This window comes from Calliopsis andreniformis, chromosome 10, assembly GCF_051401765.1.
Source record: "Calliopsis andreniformis isolate RMS-2024a chromosome 10, iyCalAndr_principal, whole genome shotgun sequence".
Classification (NCBI taxonomy): domain Eukaryota; kingdom Metazoa; phylum Arthropoda; class Insecta; order Hymenoptera; family Andrenidae; genus Calliopsis; species Calliopsis andreniformis.
The window spans coordinates 19,276,476-19,295,410 of record NC_135071.1 but is presented as its reverse complement, the minus strand read 5'-3'; the positions used below and the strand labels follow the sequence as shown (position 1 = coordinate 19,295,410).

Below are 18,935 nucleotides of genomic sequence, written 5' to 3'. Positions count from 1 at the left end.
TGGACAACTTCATTTCAGGGATGTTATAGTAGATACTTTGCCCTTTAGAATGAGACCAGGCTCGCCTCCCTGCGATTTTTTTTGACGGAGCTGCAACAGCTCAAAGATTGGCAAATATTCAGCCCATACTGAGTAACCCTAATAGGAATTATAATAAGGGTTGCAGATTTCCCAGCTATAAAACCCATAATAATAAAACACATTTTATACAAAAAACGGCTCTAAGATCGACAGCTCCCAATATTACCTCTCCTTAATACACAATAATTAGAAAATTATGCAGAATAATGAAAATATTTGAAAATGAGAATCACTCTCAGGCACGCGATAAAATTTGAAGTGAATCTAGCGTTTCCCTCAAAGCATTAAAATGTCAGTATAGCCTCTACTGCTTCGCCTTTGCGAGGTCCTCGTACTTTGCCCAGGGCAAAGAAAATCTGGCTGGCGAGAAGGGAAGCGGACATCGGCGGCGGAAAGACAGCGATGCCTTTTTCCCACGGAGAAAAGAAACAAACGGTTCGAGATCCGCTCCCTAACGAAGCCGTCGGAAATTCGTTCGCTTTCAGGCATCCCTCCCCCGAGGTGGCAACTCTCCCTGTGCTCGTTACCATGCTCGACGCCCGGATGAGCCTGGAACCGTTCACCTTTGATTCTTCGCCGCGCGGCAAACCTCGATATTCGCGCAAACGAGACACCGAAAGTCGATACACGCGGCTAAACGCTTTGTGCAGCCGTCGGCCGCGCGAATCGGCGAAACTGTAACGAGCGAGTGAGGGATCGGTGAAATAAAAGTATCGCCGCTCAAAGCGTGTACCCTTTTGTAAGCCGAGCGCGATACAGAGTCGACGAGTGTCGGACACGGCGCGAGGACGAGTCAATACCCTTCTGTTTTGAAAAACAGAGAGAGTTTGGGGGATTTTCACCGACTCTGAAGGGATGAACTTGTTTCGCGAATATTCCCCGCGGGGAGGAATTCAGACACTTGCTATGTGGATCAGAACCAGGTTCCATTTAGCACAATCGATAATTTTCAAACATTAATCAATTTTCAATTCTTCAATTCCACAAATATTCGATTCCTCAAAAATTCAGTAGCTACACTAACCCTCTTACTTTTCTTTTTATCCTTTATTATCCTAACTCTTCTTCGGCACTCTATTAAGCGTTTTTCATGTCACGTTTTATTTTCCCTCGTGTGCACTAATGGTGTGTTCCGCTTATTTGAATAAAATAAAACCCTTCAGCGCCTAACTTCAACTCTTGTATCTCGCAACGAGACTCCCTTGCGCCCTCGTTACTACGATTAACAATTCACGAAACTACCGAGGCACCCTCCCACCAAACTCCCTGACTCGGAAAATCGTCCCTCCGCTCGAGGACGAAAACACTGGACTTCTCGCGAGAATCGCTCATCCAAGTTTCACCGAGAGCCCGGGTCTCCGTGTTTTCGAAGTATCAGCTTGGAAAGTTCAGCTCGTTTGTTCGCGAAATTCCGCGTCGAATAACTCGGAGCGTTCCTCGAGGAGGCACAGGTTACAAGTCCTTCGGATTACGTCCCCGTGGAAATACGCGAGCGAGGGCGCAGAAAATTCCTCCTCGCGAAAAACTGAACGCAAATGCTCCCCTCGAGGAGGCGTTCGAGACAGAGGGGAGGCTTCGAGAGTCCATCGAATCTCCCTGCGCAAGTTCGCGCGAGTCCTCGATCCTGGAATATCGGTGGCTGGGTCGCCAGAGCCCAAGGCGAGCCACCGAGCGTATAATCCCATCGTTCCACTCGAAATTGCTCGAAAATTCGAAGCTTCCGGGGTCGGCAGAAAAGAAGAGGGGCGAGTATCGCGTGGAGGGTGGCGTTCGTGATGCAGTTATGGGAGACGGCGACTTGTCGTTGGTCAAAGGAATTCCTGGCTTTGAGGATAACGTCTCGGACCTGTTCGTTATCCGAGTAGCGTGGAAACCGTAGAAACGGGGGGTGGCTACGATGCGCTTTGCATCCCCTGGAATGTCTGCTAGCCCTTTGCGGAGCCGTCTCGCGTCATTTGTTCGTTTATATATCTCTTTCCTGGCTTCGGCGATATCGAGAAATACCAGGGATTTCTCCGCGACTGACGTGAAATGGAAAAAGTGCTCCATTTAGTTGGAATCTTCCCTCCACCCTTTCACTGTTCGATGAAAACTTCTCGTTTCGAAGGGAACACTTTCGTAATTTGTCTTCCAGGAGTTCTAGATACTCTGGGAGTGAGGGACTATGGGATACTTGGGGTAGCATTTCTTCGATGCAGCCTCGTCGTGATATTTCCTGTGGCTTCGGATTGGTTAGAAAGAGAGCTTCACGCGAGGGTTTGTGGTATGGTCAGAAGGGGTGGAATGAGCTTGAGTTAAGCAGTGGAAGGTCACCAAATAGAACAGACAAAGATTCGACAGAATTGACAAAAGTTGAGACTCCTAAAATTGGAAGGTTCAAAAATTCGAGAATTAGAACACTGAGAGTCTCACAGATCAATAGTGAAAATTAACTCCTACACAAATACCTCAAAATCTGAGTACTAAAAAATGATTAAATTATAAAATTCCCGAGCTCCTAAGTCCCTCAAGAAGCTTCCTATAAACTCCCCAGTGATTCACGAGTCTATATTAAGGCTACACTAAACAGCTCGATCGACGTTCAGGAAATGCCAGACAAATGAAAACAGAGTGTCGTTTCCGCGGCGATTCGCCACCTTTCTTCTTCATCTTCGTTTGTCTAACGACATTTACGATCGCTCGGGCCAGTGGTCTGTATTTCCCCCGGAACGAACGGCGACAACACAGAGCACGATTGTCGTCGATACGTGCCGGAAGCTCGGCCCGACTTCTGCAGCACGCGATGCATCGATCGCGTCAGGTAGCTCCAATAAACATCCCTTTTCGCGAATCTCCCACGTACTCTCCCCTGCGTCGAGCTGATATCGTCTCCGCCAGGCTGGCTGCGTCAGACAGCAGAACAAACTACAGTAGGAGTGAATGACTGATAAAAAAGAAGGGAGAAAGAAAGCTCGAGCAGCGTGGGAGGAAGTAGGTTACCCCTGGCGAAGGGAAGAGGCGCGTGCAGCTAAACGCTGGGAACGATCGAACGCTGGGGCAAGGGATAACAGAGGGAAGAGGCTCGCCGTGGCGAGGATCTCGTAAATAAGAAAGCTCTGGCTATCCTAGCAGAGCTACGACTCTGGCGGGGGAGGACAGGCCATTTCATTGGAAGTGCAACAAGAACAGTCGAAACAGAAGCTTCTGGGGGCCGATGGCAACATAAGCTTCCACAGTTCCGCGTTGGATCGCGCAGAGGGACGAGGTCCAAGTGTCCGCGAGGGAGGAGGACAGAAGGCGACTGAATTGTGGAGACAGAGACCGAGGGACGGGGGAGAAAAGTAGAGACAGAAACAGGGAATTCCAGGGAAACACGAGGGTGGCAGAGGGGGGAGACAGGAGGCGAGAGGAGAGAATTGTAAGGGGGTTGGAAGAATGGGAAAAGTTGAGAGGGACGGGGACAAGGCTGAGGGAAAGGGAGATCTTTGAGCGCTTTAAATCGTGTCCGCGAGTTCGAACATTCGTTCACGTCCACCCAGGAGCCATCCAGCTTTTGGATCGCTCGACTACAAATAGCGCAGTAAATATAAGAAGAATAAGAAGAGCCAAGAAGAGCCACGAAGAGCCACGAAGGGCCAAGAAGGACCAAGAAGAAAAAGAAGATCAAGGAAGATTTATTTTCAACATAAATTTCACTCTTTTTGATTTACTTCGTGGTGGGATCGTATAATATATCTAATTAAAATTAATATAGAAATAATTGTGGCTTCGTCTGTTCATAGTAAAACACATTTCTAAATAAATATGTCTACTGATACGAAAAAATGCATTTCTTATTACCTAATAAAATTCCCAGGAAGTGTGTCTGACTAAATACTTATTCTACTGATTTTCTTGTGTCTGGTTAGAGACTTATTCTACTGATTTTCGCATGTCTGGCTACAGACATGTTCTACTGAGTTTGTAATGCCTGGCTAGAAATTTATTTTACTGATTTGGCTGTGTCTGATTTGGGAGCTTATTCTACTAATTTCACAGTTTCCCTTGGGATTAATTCTACTCATTTCTATGCTGATCCGATTTCCTAGCATCTGTAGCCAAACAGCCCTGTATATTTCATCATAGTCTCCTATTATTATTCAGTCTCCTATCGCATAGCCTGCTCATCATGCATAGGACAGTAAATGTTATTAATAATTTCCCAAAAATCCTGTACCTTCCTTAAAGTGACTCATCTCAGAGTAGCCCCGAGGGGTTGAAACATCGACTCGGGGGGTGGTCCAGCAAATTGATGGCGTGTCAAGAGTTTTGGAACAGCCTGTATTTAGGCAGCGATCCAAAAGCAAGGGAGGAAAGCTCGCTAACGACCTGCCTAAAAGCGTTCAGTCGTTTAACCATCGAAAACTGGACGTTTCGCGGCGAAAAGCGCACCCCCCGACCCTCGACCTCTTCCTGCCGCGACCACGGCCATTAGTGAACTTGAAATTGAGCCGATTTACGCCGATGCGAGAGTCGCTAAACCGCCTGGGCAAGACGAACGGGGTAAATAGACAAACCAGGGGACAGGGTGGCGAAGGGCGAGTTGAACTTGCTGGATTTCGGGAAACGCCTCGACAAAATGACCCCGAGTTTAAGGGATCGGGGAACTGCTTGCCAGTTTCTGGGTTATAAGCCTCGAAATGGGGGCTGAGGAGTTTCAAACTCGGCGAATTCGGTTGACGGTAATCGCTACTCTCTTAGATAATTCTTAATGAAAGACCTGACCAATTGGGGACTATGTTTGCTTATCGCCACTGGAATTTTCAGGCTTGATCGATTTCAGAATAAGCTTGGGTCGAGAAGCAATCTTTCAGGTACTGAATGCTTCCAATACTCCAATGGTCCCTAGTCTGAATCGAGCAAAACCTTGCCTGAAATAATGATAACCACCAGCATACACCATTACGAACACAACTAATAAGCTTCCACTACACTACCAAGGAATCACAAATATAGATACAAAGAAGAATTATTCAACAGCTTTCTCAAATTTAAGAAAACTGTCCAACAAAAGAAACATCTCAACGTTATCACAAAAAGACTCAAGGAACGTAGTAGACTTAAACTTGACTCTCCCAACAAGAACCCATTCACTCTACGAATGACTATGCATCCTGAACCAAGTCCCCAGGAATTTCCAAGGAATCTGCACCCCCTAAGATCCTCTCTTCCCAGCCACAAGGGCAAGGAAGAGTCGCGAAGTCGCTGTCAAAAACCGAGGCTCGCCAAGTGGGTCAAGACGTGACCGAGGTGAAAGAAGAGGGTGTCGAGGGGGATGAAAAACGTGAGGCAGTCAGCCACGACTGCGTCACTTGAAAACGATCGAGTTGTTCGGCCAGCCTCGGCTGGAATCCGGAGCCGACATTGCGGCTGTGCCGAGCTATGACGCAATCCGAGTATACAGTATACGGTGCACAATGGCCCGTATCTGGGTCGTGGTGTCAGTGCTACCCCTTGCTCGCCCGCCAGGGGGCTGCAACCTCGATTTCGCTTCCAGCGTGCCTGGAAAATCGCTGCGATATCCACCGGACCAGACCTACCCTCTGCCCACCCTCTGCCCACCCTCCTTACCTCGCCCACCTCGCTCCTTTTTTCCCCATCGTCCCATTGCGACGGGAGTCCTTTAACCCCTGCCCCAATAACACACTTCCCAGGTTCAGAAACTTCGGGCCCAGATTAGATTCCAAAGACTAAGTTTCTCGGCTGGGATTATGTCAGGCCAGGCTTGGGCCTAGGCCAAATCTAAGTTGTATCGAATTAATTTCAGGATAGACTCGGGCCAACTTTCAATTAGATTCAGGGGAGCTTCGGTTGGCTGGCTTCCCTGGGATTCTCTTTGCTCTTACTTTGACTGAGCTTTCGGTTACTTTGCTAACGTTTGTAGTAGAAGCTATGGAGAGAGCTGTCTACAAATCGAAGAACGCTGCTTTGATCCTGCAATGTGCAATTTCGATTTCATTTGGGGCGAGAGTTAACAGTTGCGTTCGATTCAATAAGGGGATGAAAAGACGAGGTAATTTTTGAAAGGGATTAAACTGGTCGTATTGGAGGCTGTAAAGATTATTTTGAATCGAGGGCGGCTTGAAAATAGAGGTTTATCTGCAGATTTGCGTAGCTCTGTTTTCGTGCAACGATTGGGAAACAGCCCGATCGCTGTTCGCGGATCTCGAACAAGGGGTGAAAGGGTCGGTTTTCGAGCGTTTCACAGGGACACAGGTTCACCGATGTTTGGAGCTAGGGCGTTCTTACGATATAGGTTCAGCTGTTTTCCCTGCGGTCCAATAAAACGGCGGTTCGATTAAAGCGAAAACTCGGGGAACTTTTCGATCACGCTAACGGGGAAAATTGCAGCGAGAGTTGCTCGGATTCCACATCAAACTTTTTCCTCTGGCAGAAAAGGCTAAAATTCGCATCCCGAGGGTGCTTCAAACTTATCGTTCAGACTTTCAAGGGAATGATGCTAGGCTCTGGATGGTCGCGTCGGATGCCATTTCAAGTCGTTCCTTCCAAAGAACACAAGACTCTTTAGATTAAATTTGGTTCGAGTCGTACGGCTCCCAGATGGTGGGGCACAGTCCTGGGGAATTCATCGTTTAATACTGACAAGTCCAAGGCAAGAGCTCAAGAAATATACGAACTTTTAAAGAGCAATCTATTTCTCAAGTGACTCAGGAAATTGTTCATGAAGAATTAGTCACCTGAGAGGTTCTACTTCTCAAGATACTGAAGTGGCCTACATTTAAATATTCATATTTTTATTACAATCTTAAATTTTAAATTTGAATATTCAAAAATTAGAATATTCAAACGTTCAAATATTCAAATATTCAAATATTCAAATATTCAAATATTCAAATATTCAAATATTCAAATATTCAAATATTCAAATATTCAAATATTCAAATATTCAAATATTCAAATATTCAAATATTCAAATATTCAAATATTCAAATATTCAAATATTCAAGTATTCAAGTATTCAATTCTTCAAATCTCTAAATTTCCTAATTTCCAAGGACTTAAATTTTCGCATTTTAGCAGTCAAATCCTATCGCTTCAAAGCTCCTCTGACGAATTGATCCCCAGAATACCTACCCTACCCCGAATATCAGACCCCACAATCAAAACCCCAGATATCTACAGCCACGAGACGTCCCGAAAAATGCCTGTCAAATCGTCGATCAGCGGTAACAAAACGACAGACAGAAAGAGTAGACCAGCAGAGGAGCGTTTTCTGCGACTGGGACGACCGAGAACAACGAGGACCTTTCCCGTGGTAACGATCGCAAAAAGCGGGTCACGAAAATGAGAGAAGAGAAAGGGCGTCGAACGCGTATCCTGGAATTACGCTCGCAGCGATCCCTGCGACCCAGATCAACCGAGCACGCAGATTGCTCGCACGCAACCGTCACTGCCCCGTTCCACATTTCACTCACGCTCTTTTCCAATTACACACCACGACGAGTGATTAGATCCGACCCACTGTCGTCGCATTTTTCCCCAGTCGCGAGTGGATTCAATTTCGCAGCCTGCAAAGAGAGCCCCGCCGCGGCGCGCCGCTGTCCTTCCAGCGATAGGGCCTCGATCGACTCCCAGCGAGCTCAGCTATGCGCAATTTCCGAGAAACGCGACAGTCTCGCGACGGAATTCCAAAATTCATGCATGCCTTTCTCGACGCTGGCGCGCATCAGCGAATTTCAACCCTCAACCGAGGGGGATGGGGAACTCGCGTCGGTTTCGCCTGATATCGCGATAAGCTTCGCGGGGATCGCGCCTGCTACCCCTGGGGATCGTCTGAGGCAGAGGAACCGAGGAGATCGTTCGTTTCGCCGAGTAAATTGCGAAGGATGTTCTGCTCTTTTTTCCACGGGCCGAGGCTCGCCGAGAATATTCCATTTTACGCGGTCTACGAGATTACGAGGGGAGCGAGTTGCGTCGTGCGATAAATCCGACCTAGATTCTGCTTTTTTTTCCCTCTTGCTAAGTGTGAAATGTGGGTCGAACGATTAAAAGATAGCGCGGCGACCGCTCGAAGGAGATAAAAGGTCGATGGTGGGTCTAAGGGATGGAGGATTAACCGAGATCCCTAGCCGACGGGTATTTTCCTCCAAGTTTAAGAAGCGTTCCCAAGCTGTCGATCGCCGCGCGGTTTCCTCCAATTTCCGCGAGAACTTTCAGAGAGGTTCCAGAGATTCGTGGGACGCGTTTTCGCTTGGGAATCGATAGGAGCGGAAAGGGGTTGTTTTCGCGGGATGTTCGGTTTTTCGAGCGAGTGTGGAAATCGATGGCGCATCGACTCGCCCACGCATGCTCCAATGCGGTCCAAAATTGCATTCGAAGGAGTTTGGGGCAACAATTCTTTGGGGAAATTTTGGTTCTACTGTGGAAGGATAAGGGGAACGCGTGTTCGCAGATTACTAAAATTTCGATCTAGCTAGAGGCGATTGAACCTTGTCTCTACTTCAGGACTTGCCTCTACCTTAGACTCTTGGTGTTCATTCACTAGAATCTGCAATTTTGCCAACACACTTTCCAAACAGTTACATTTTTTAAGCAATCTCGCTTCAACTATACTATTTTATTTTATTTTTGTGTAACTAAAGGGTCTCATCCCTCAATAAACCCCTCCTTATAGCAATTAAAAGTTAACCACAATATTGAATTTTGTTACTATTCATTAATTTTATCCCTTTACAAGGAAAATGGAAAACTATGTCGTTACTTTGTTCCCCTTTGCCTTGCTTTCGTTTGGGGATCGAGCGGTCAGAAGCGATGGTCATCGATTCCCTGTATATATTGAAGTGCACGGAAGCAGACTTTCAAAGGACTCACCCTTCATGCCGAGTACTTGCGCTCTCCTCCGCTCGAGGACTCTTTCCTGTGCCTGTTGGTTCTGCCGCGGTGACTATCGATACACGCTCGAGAGAAACAGTCTCGAAAGTCCGGGGATCACCTCGTAACAGGCTACTTTGATCAGGAAAATACACAGGAACATACAACACTCCCTGTAACAAACGAAAAAACCATTGGTTAGAAGCGCGTCAATTTTCGAAACGAATTATATTACAATTACTGATTATTAGTAGTTACCCATTGTTAGATTTTGTTCTGCGAGGGTATTAGATCGAGGAAATGAGAAAAATAATTGTGGTAGATCAATTACAACGCAGAGAAGACTATAAATATCACGAGAATAATTTCGTCTCGCGTGCGCCATGACGCCATCTTGATTCGACCACTCGACGCATGCGCAACAGCCTGCGCGATAGACCACGCGCAGGCTGCGAGTGGCCCAGGAATATCGATTGCGCATCGATTTAAATGCGATATCTGTGGCGGCAAGGGAAAGATATTTCAAAACTGATTTAATTTGTGTCATTATTAATCTCTACAAGGTATAATTTTGATGTTTTTAAAGACCAAGATTGAATTAAAGGAACACTTTCCTTGGAACTTTAGGCTCATATATGTTTCTTAAATTGAAATTGTAATGAAGAAGCTACAGATATTTGAGAAAATATTATCCACAAATAAAACATGCATAAAACAGGAAAACAGTAGTTCTATTATGAAACACCGACACTTTAATAAGACGCAAGTTTGTAGCATGGAATTCAGCTGCAAAATTTGAAACAGCACCTCGAAAATACAAACACACACTGTACGGTGTTTTGCCTTACGACCTCAGTCGTATACATTTTGCAGAACCACAAGAGAGGCAGGAGGCCAATACAATTGAATCCACTAATTAGAACACGAAAGAACCCTCCAAGCTAAACCATGTTTCCAGGAAACAGCAGATCCTAAAAAACAAATTAGCGAATGGCACGGATGCAATTAATTAGGTCACGTAAGCTATAATTCACATAAACCGCTTTTAGAGGTTCTTCTACTCGCTTCGACGAGAGCCGCGTAATGCACGAGAGCCAGCGTCGGATTGGATTTTTATATTAAATTGAATACGTCGTATTCGAAGGCATCGCTCGCGTGAAAGTCTCGCGAGGGGAGAAACGCGCGAGGGAAAGTCATTTCTCAGACAGATCCTTCGAAAGCGCGATTATTAAAGTTACGTTCTCCTTTTTCCTTTTCCCGCTACCTCGGATGGCTGCTCGTCTGATTGGACGCGAATCCCGCCTCCTCGTCCTTGCTTCTCCAGTTTGCAAAATTGCTTCGACGCCCCCGCTGGTAATTGTAGCTACAAAGAGCGAGGGCGTGGGCCGAACGCAATTTTCCTCCGTTCTGAAAATAAGGCACCTACAATGGCCTCTCTTTCCTCGCCTCTCGGACGCTATAATCCACTAGCCGCGTCTGGCGATTTAAATGATTCGAGCCGAGCCAATGGAGCCTCAAAAGGAGAGCTCGTTGAAAAGCAGGAACATTCGATCTGATTCCTCTTCGCGTGTTCTCTGCAACCAGCTGATCTCTGTTGCCTCAAAGAAGAGACCAGGCTGTTCGAAATTTTTCAAGACCAATTTCGAAACTCTTTTAAAAGCTCTGATATATAAGCGTTCTAGGATTCGTGCTAGAAAACTTTCAGGATCGATGCTCTTTAAAGGCACTGACATACGAGTCGCAGGATTCGTGAGAGTCATCTTACCAAAAGGCACCGTCTACGACAACTCAATCAAAACGTACCGTGCAGGGTTTATCGAATTAGCTCAAGTTGGATTCGACCAAATCCCACCTCGATTTGGTGGGATTCGACGAACTGCCTCAGCAATTTACGCCAGCCTCGAAACGCTGGGAGAAGCTTCGCGAGTCGAGTTGGCTGGTTGTGGAGCGGACAGACAGGGATGCGGTGATAAATCCAGCAGCGAAGGGTTCGCGATACGTGGACGAAGCTAGGACCGAGGAAGCTCGATTTCTGCGGTCCCAAAGGAATCCTTGAACCTTCCGACGGAACGCATTACTCTTGGAATCGGAAGCTCACTGTCACTGTGGCTCGTGCTGTCCGTTTGCGACCAACTAGGCGCATATTTCACGGCTGATTTGTGGCCGACAACAATTCCAGACGATCGAGGAAATAGCAACCAGCTTTCTACGAAGTCTCGGACGTTGCTGGTGGATGTTAGCCTGCTGTGGAACGAATACAGTGGTTCCTTGTTGAAGGCTCATGAGCCACTCACGAGTTTATACTCAGGGATATGCTTGTGGGGGATAGCAGTAGGGTGATTGAAAACGATATGTGTAAATGTGTAGAGAGGTCTAATGAGAGGCTTCAATGGTAGTTACAGTACATGAAAATTGGAATATTCCGAGTTATGAGTTATTTGAATATTTGAGAATTCCAATATTTGAGAATTGCCATATATTAGAACTAGAATATTTGAACTACTAAACTAATTTAGTAATTTAACTAGTATATTTGAACCCTAAAATTAATTTGCACCAAAGAAAGCAGAAAAGATCACATCCCTTCGAGACAGCACGTGACGCAACCTTTCCCGCCTCTTTTCAAACGCTGAAGAGAATAGTTTACGCTCCTCGTTTGCCGAAAACACGAAGGGGTTGGCGTTACGCGGAACTTGGAGTAATAGTCGCCCCCTGGAAGCTTCTGGTTAGGATCAACCCCGTTTATCGATCCCCAGCCCCGTTTGCTATCAAAGAAATCTCAATTTCCTTCGAGTTGTCCGCGCACAAAAGCTTCCTCCGCCCTCCTCGTCGGCGTTGTTGCCAGCCAGAAGCCCTCTAATGATTCAGGATTACTGTCAGTCGACTCGTGAAATAGTTGTCTAACGACCATCCCCATTCACGTCGCTCAACCCCTCTGCGTCATCTTCCAGCGTGTACCGCGGGAAACAGGGTTGCCGAGTAACCCAAGTTTCGGGCTCATTAATTATCGCGCGTTCGTCTTATCGCGGACTGGAGGCGATAGTTGGCTGTAATCAACGTTGCTGCAATTAAGACGACCAGCTTGCGTGTCCTTTAGACTGATGCTACAAACGCGACACCCCTTCAGGGCGTCTGAAATCGCGCAGGAAACTTCAAAGCGAGCGACAGGGATCATTCTTCTTCTCAGGATAGATAAGCACGCGAAATGAAGCGTTCGAGGATCTCGCGTGGAAACTGAGGTCGACTGGAGAAACGTTGCTGCCTTGCTCGCTAATGTCTTCGTCTCGCTCCCTAGTAGCTATATCTTCCTCCTTAGTAAGATAGAAGTCTATGTCTTGCTTCCTAGTGACTATACCTTCCCTCCTAGTGACTATGCCTTGCTCTCTAGTGTGCACGCCTTCCTTCCTAGCGACTCTCGCTCACTAGTAGGTGAACAGCTTGCTCATTTTCCTCGTGTCAAACGACGAGCCTCGATTAAAACGCAGCAATTTGCATCGCTTAGCGGGACAGCGCGGAACCTAGTGAAACGATGCAACACGAGGTAACAAATCTGAGCACAAACACGGAGACACATTCAATTATCTCGTATCCGATTTCGGGGTGTGCCGCGACAGATAGAGGGGGAGAGAGGTACATGATGGCGGTGGATGAAAAGCGCAAAAGGGAAAAGCGAGCCGACGTTCTCTGGAAACGTGCAGGCGTTATCGTTTCCGTCCTCATAACGTCCCGTGTCTCCGCTTATCGCTCTTTATCAGCGGCGATTCGCTGGAAACCGAGCCTTACGCGACCGTTTCGTTACGGTTCTCGACCCACCCCCGTCCTCAATTTTTTTTTGTCCCTGCCAGCTCACCTGTCACCCGATTCTCTGCCGACTCGCTGGATATTTGGAGCCCTCGTCCTCTTTCGCCCACGCCCACCCTGTCGAGATATCGCTGCCTGAACAGGCTGCTGATATTCGCGTGTCATCGATCATTGTGGCCTCGGCGGATGCAGAGACGTCGCGGCTCTTTCAGGGGTAAATGAACCGTTTTAGCGAGACAGCATAAATAACTGAGCAGGAACGTTTTATTAATCCCAGGGAGCAGCTAATGACAGAGCAGTATTGAAATCAAATTTTAGTAGAATAATTATTCCAATTTTGTGGCTTGTCATTCGTTTATATTAGCCAGGGGAATATTATTTGAGGAGCTGGGGGTACTGAGAAATGAATTATGTAGGGATTTTATGATTCGCGAAAAATGAGCAAGTAAGAATTATTTTATGGAAGAATCTCAGTTATTTAAGAATTTTTTTAGCATTTTTTTGCCACATCGGTTTCGAAATTGAATAGAATTAAAGATACAGGTTTGAGTTCGAAGGGATTCTCACATTTTAGTATACACCCATTTAGTCGCCCTGCCCTCTGACCCTTCGCTGCTTTATGTTGGCCGAAACAATAGCCGTCTCGAAGGGCGCGGGACGGAAGTCAGGGGGGCGAAAGAAATATAGGAGGAAGAGAATTCGTCCGAGTTCTCCTGGGAGGCTTCCCTCGTTGTAAAACTTTCCAAATCGTATTTTTACGCTGCTCGTTTCGCGCGTGTTCCTGCCCTCTGCCACCCCCTCAGCTTCATTCGTCGAAACGAACGCGCGAATTCTAGGAACGAGTAAGATTCTCTGGGTGAAAACTGGTCCAGAATACAATAATTCATTACTATGATATTTTCAAAAAATGTTACCTCGCATGATATGTAATATATTTGTGAAGATACCAAAGCTATTGTATAATTTGCAATAAATTCAAAGAAACAAAACTAAAATAAAAAAAGAACTGAAAATAAAGGGTAAATAATATTCACTATTTTTCCCATACAGTGGCAGACAAAAAAGGAAGTTTAGAATTAAAATATATAGGTATACTGGACCCTTAGTAATTTCCATAACTAGATATTCTATCTCATATTTACGACACTCATCTACTTTGGGATGTCTCTCCAGCCCCGTAATACAAACTTATACCTTCCTTTTTTATGAAATTTTTTATCTCTTCCTTGCTTTTAAAAGTTTCATTTGTCCGCCACAGTATAACGAAAATCCTCAGCACACGAGAACAAATCTCCCAGCCGCAGTGTATTATTCTAAAGACACCAAGCCACCATTTCACGAAAAAAAGATCCCATTTTTTTCGAAGCCACCAGGGTGGTAGCCCCTCAACCCCCAAATGGGCAACAGTATTATCGCTATCCCGACGTTTGCTCGGTCCACGCGTGTAGGCCGCAGGAGTACCATCGAAATGAAACTGGAAAAGGGGTAGAGCAGACGAACGAGAAGAGGAAAAAGCTCGAGGAGCAGAACAGCCCTAGGAGAGGGGGAGGTTTCCCTCGGCGGAGAATTAACTTCTGGCCCGTTAGCTGCGAACGGTCTCGTTAAAACGGTCGCCAAAGGACCAGGCGGAACACGCGATCCACGAAAAAACCGGGGATAATGGTGGCGAAAAATTGGAAGCCCGCCCGCAGAAAGTCACCGGATCGCTCCATTATGCGAGCAGGGGTTCCACGGAGGACGAGACGCCCCGCTTCCGTTCGATTTATGCGCACGATAATTGAGTCCATTAAATTTCAGAAACCATTATAATTCTGGCGAAGGAAGGAGCCGAGTCGAGGAATCGATTAAAATTTAAACAAAGGAGCGACTTCCACCGCGTCACGCCAGATTCAATTACAACTTTCCACTCGGAAGCTCGCGAGAGACTTAGGGGAATCGTGGAAGTGAGTTTATGGGAGATGAAAAACCTGGTTGCTCAATTTTCGCTGACTTTAAGAGATCGACTGCGCTTCACTTGGAAGAAGAATCGGTTTACCTGTTTGGGGTAATCATTTTTCGCAGGTTTAGAGGTTCTATGATGCTTCTAGTGAACGTAAGGAACGTATAGATAGAAGCTTTAGAGTTTCTAGATACTCCAATACTTTCAGTACCTAGTGAATCTACTGAATCTGGTGATTCTATTGAAATTGAAGATCCTAGTGATACTAGTGATCCAAGAGATCCTAGTGATCCTACTAAACCCAGTGAGCCTATTAAAACCATTGAACCTAATGAACCTAACGAACCTAGTGAACCCAATGAATCAATTTTTCCTCCCAAATGAATCCTGTTTCCTTTCCACGTTTCTTCCTCAGAGCTGGCGATTCGAGCTTCCTTGGCGAGCATCAATCATCGCTGACTCGTCTCCAGCAAAGTCGGAGAAGAAGGAAGACCGCGGCGGGGGAAAGTTACCCTTAACAAAGGGGCGCTGACGTGGCCGACGTCGAAGCCAGACCAGTCGACCAACCTCTCATCCCAGCCTTTTCACCCTCCCTTCCCTCTTTTCACTTTCTTTGTGGTCGTAAAAAGCGTCTCCGCTTTTCTTCCACCGCTACTTCTCGCAACTCTCTCCCTTTCTCAGGGTGAAGCTCCGCGAAAAGCAACGTTTTCCTCCTCGCCTTGAACCTCTGACCACGGGAAATATTTCTGCCCAGCTGGACCTGCTCTTTCATCTCTCGATACCGACGCGACGATCTCGCCACCGAATCGATTCCAATTTTCTCTTTTACAGAGGTACATGTGCTTCGAGAAACGACCCAGATGTGGACCAACCTCTGGAGGCTATTATTCATTTATTGACTGATGATCGTAAAAATGTCTGGCCATGTTAGAGACTCAATAAATTGTATATAAATTGAAATCCAGCTGGAAGATAACGAGGGTACTTTATTCCTAAAAGCACCCTAAAATATTAACAGGCAATTTCGCACTTAACTGGATTTATTTAGTAGAAATATTAAGCATAAACCATTTATAAGAGTAGAGAGTACTGAAAATTTGCAGTTAGATGTCGCGCAGAGATAAATAGAAAGATAGTAAAAAGAGAAAATAGTTAATTTTTACCCAAGGAAATGAAAAAGGCGTAAAGTTTGAAACGAGTATATGAATCAAAATTTAAGAGTGTGTCAGACAATTGTAGATAATTGTAGAGAAGGGTTATATGCCACATAAAACATGATATTATTGGAAGTGTGCGTAGTGGCCACTTAAAGTGGAGGTCCATTTGATATTTGTAGTTACCGATATGATAACCGATGTTCGAAACGAGTGCAACGATGCAACAGCGAATGCAGTCGAATTTCCTGTCACCTTTTATCCAGTGGCAAGCTCGTTTCCATGCCGCGTGCAATCTATCCTGGAAACCGAGCGACAATGCGAGCTGATACCGCGTATCCAGTTTATCATCGACGGAAATTAAACTAGTTTCGGGGGAGGAATGGTATTAGCCGTGGCGAATAATCGCAGCTCGGAAAACTGGGGCTGCTTTTATCGACAAACCGAGAGTCGATCGTTAACCATGATACGCGTTTATGATTCGTTTCTCGTTTGCTGTCAAACTGTGTTAAATGATTCAGGAATAATTAAGAGATCTATCTCAGTAGACGATTCAGCTTGGCAGGCAAGACGTAATAATGATAACAGGACTTCCAAAATTGGAGAATTTGAGAGAGGAACCGAAGGGAAAATTCGACAATTTTTATATTTGAAAATGTGAAGAAACTAGGTATTGTAAATATTTGAAAGTTTGTTAATTTTGAGGATTTTAATATTTGAGAATTTTTAAGATACAGAACTCTGAAATTTTCCCAATTTTCTCTGTCTGAACTCATCGTCTACCCTTTCAAGAAATATTCCAAGTTCCAATATTCTGCTCAAGCAACCTAGCTTCTATGTTAGTCTATCATCGAGGTAATAGGATGTAGAACTTGGAAAATTTCTGATGTCGTGTGAGACCAGATAGGGCTTGGAATATTTGAGTATAGTAGAAGCATAGGAGGAGCTTGGAATATTTCAGGGCACTGCTGCAGCAGATAAGACTTTGAAATTTTTCAATCCTGTCGGATGAGACTTACAAATTCCTCAGAATCTCACCATCTGTCTTAATACCTTGATAAAATATTCCAATCCCCCATTCTAGGCCCTCGAATTTGCCGCTTTCAGAAGCAACACTGAAACTTTGTCTACTCTGCAGTGTTAAAGATACTTCAGCAAGTGGTAGCCTCGCCGAAACTTAAGTTGCCTGGGAATCTAAGCTGTATGAAAGTCAACTTATCCCAGCCACGACTTGTATCACGCGTGCTGTTTACACGGACGTTAAACTGAACAAGAAGAGCAATAAATAGAGGAACGAAGGGAACACGCAAGTTACACAGCATAACCTTCCCTGGTCCGCTCATTACCATTCGCTCCCTAACACCGCGCAACCCGACAATTTCCACTGTGCGCTGGCTAACGAGTTAATGCCAGCAAAACGGCGCTACAGTTTTATTAATTACCGACCGTAATGACCGCTTAGAACGTGGCCGATGGTAATGGCCACTCATTTCCTTAGCATCTGAAAATATTCATCTGAAAGATATTTCCTCTCCTCGAAACTATTTCCACCTTAAAAATTAAATAGAAATTACTCTCCACTTAGGAGGCTACTTTCAACATCTCTGTATATAGACGTGTTTGTCGAGAAAAAAAATATATATACTGTATATTTTTACTTAGTGAAACAAGTGTCTCATTACTTGTCCACATTATGTTCAAAATGATAAAAAGACTCAAAAAACTCAATTGTACATTTTTCTTGTAGTTACACCCTTCCTCCCTGCTTAGGCATTATTGAACTATTGAGACATTTACCTCAGTAGTTTCACAAATTCGCGAAGTTCCATCACTGTCAACGTCTGTCACTGTAGCACGTATCCCTAGGAAATGGGAAATTCCTGGAGAAACTTAAACGATCCGAGGTAAAACAGCCGTAGTCCTGAATGGGGGACGTAGGTGTTCATCCCCCGAGCTAACTAACCAAATTCCCGCAGGACAATCAGCCGTGAGCGGGGCTGAAGAATCCAAAGAGCGAGGAGAGGGGCGAGTGATCGCAGTAATTGAAGGTGCGCGAGTAGATAACCAAGGGGGTGTGACGAGGGAGCAAAGGCACACGCCGCCGGAGCAAACACTTCTCCCGTGGCTTCTTCCGCGCCTTCTTCTTCTCCTCCACCCCCTCCCGAGGGGTCTGCGCTTGTTCGACGTGTCGAGGGGCGTTTGAATGTGCTCCACCTCATGACTTATGGATCCGCGTTACACTTCACCGATCGACCAGCCCGACCACCCACCCATCGGATCCCTCGCCTCCATCTCGGTTTCATCCTCCCCTCAACCCCTCGCGGGGGGAAGCCACCGCTTACTCTGTTTGCCGACCTACATGGAGAACGAGTTACCAGCACCTTGCGCGTGTTTGTCGCGGACCCACTCACCGCAGCCACGGCCAATTTGTCCTCCCACCCTCGGCGCAGCGAGACAAAGAACCTAACACGGGGGTGAACACCCCTTCCGCTGGATACGACCGAATTTTCGGGTTACTGTGCTCGCCACTTTTCGGGGGATGAACTGGTTACACTTCGAGCGACGTCGTAGTCCTACGTGCGTCATGGGTTTTTGTGAGCGTGTGTGACGATGAGTCAGAGGGTTGGGAATGAAATTTTTAGGTGAATTAGGGTACAGGAAGTGTGAAGAGTAATTTAAATACACTGAGCAAATTTTGGGCGAAAGTTGGAGAACTTTGATTGAAGATAACTTCGTGAAAAATTGTCAAAGGATCGCGATTCTTTTTTTAAATTAAAGCTTAGAATCTTTAATTTAAGATGCTGTATCTAGATTTTAAATTTAATGTACTACTATCACAGTAACTCATTAAATCTGACAACTCTTCATACTGAAAATTGGGAACTTTGACACGATACAGGGAGTTTCAAAAATTTTTTTTGGAGATGCCGTTCAGGTGACCATAAAGTACGAACTTTCCCCTTTAATTTAAAAAAAAGATCAAGTCAATACGATTTTTTTTCGCAAAGTTACAGCACTTTAAAGTAACCCTTGTATTTATGTAGCACTTCGGGTAACATCAATGATGACAAAAACGCAAGGCCTAATTTAAAGTGCTGTAACTTTGCGAA

General features: G+C 45.6%; 1 protein-coding gene across 1 annotated transcript in view; it reads right to left on the bottom strand.

Annotated features, from left to right (window-relative positions):
* LOC143184540 (uncharacterized) overlaps positions 1-18,935 on the bottom strand; it is an 83,797-nt gene that overhangs the window by 57,579 nt on the left and 7,283 nt on the right. The window contains exon 2 of the mRNA XM_076386857.1: positions 8,932-9,104. Coding sequence (XP_076242972.1) covers positions 8,932-8,938 — 7 coding nt within the window. The 5' untranslated portion in view covers positions 8,939-9,104. The remainder of the gene's footprint in view (positions 1-8,931; positions 9,105-18,935) is intronic.